This window comes from Buceros rhinoceros, unplaced genomic scaffold, assembly GCF_000710305.1.
Source record: "Buceros rhinoceros silvestris isolate BGI_N320 unplaced genomic scaffold, ASM71030v1 scaffold5102, whole genome shotgun sequence".
In the NCBI taxonomy this organism is placed as follows: domain Eukaryota; kingdom Metazoa; phylum Chordata; class Aves; order Bucerotiformes; family Bucerotidae; genus Buceros; species Buceros rhinoceros.
In genome coordinates this window covers 1,377-1,840 of record NW_010398185.1, presented here as the reverse complement: position 1 = coordinate 1,840, position 464 = coordinate 1,377, and the positions used below count along the sequence as shown (strand labels likewise).

Sequence of the window (464 nt, the reverse complement as noted above, 5' to 3'; positions counted from 1 at the left end):
CGGGGTCTCCCCTGGAGGACCCATGCTCGAGCACGATCAGCTCTGACTGGCAAGGCTTGGGATTTTCACAGCCTGCAATGAGACCCAGAGCGGGGGTCAGCTGCCCCCAAGTGCGTCCCAGGTGGTCTGGGCAGCACAGGCAGGACGCGGGAGCCGCTCACCCTCCGTGCCGTCGATGCACATCATGTGGGTCATGCCCTCAGTGGTGTTCTTCCCGATGGCATAGCGGATCGTCCCGGTCAGTTGCTGCAGCAGCACTTTGGTTACGGGGTCTCCGCTGTAGGACCCATGCTCGAGCACGATCAGCTCTGACTGGCAAGGCTTGGGATTTTCACAGCCTGCAATGAGACCCAGAGCGGGGGTCAGCTGCCCCCCAGTGCGGCCCAGGTGGTCTGGGCAGCACAGGCAGGACGCGGGAGCCGCTCACCCTCCGTGCCGTCGATGGCCATCATGTGGGTCATGCC

General features: G+C 64.2%; 1 protein-coding gene across 1 annotated transcript in view; it reads right to left on the bottom strand.

The window, feature by feature from the left end:
• Positions 1-464, bottom strand: part of RPUSD1 (RNA pseudouridylate synthase domain containing 1) — a gene marked incomplete at its 5' end in the record, with an annotated part of 2,326 nt that overhangs the window by 954 nt on the left and 908 nt on the right. The window contains 2 exons of the mRNA XM_010130985.1: positions 228-338; positions 428-464. Of these exons, the coding sequence (XP_010129287.1) occupies positions 228-338; positions 428-464 (148 nt within the window). The remainder of the gene's footprint in view (positions 1-227; positions 339-427) is intronic.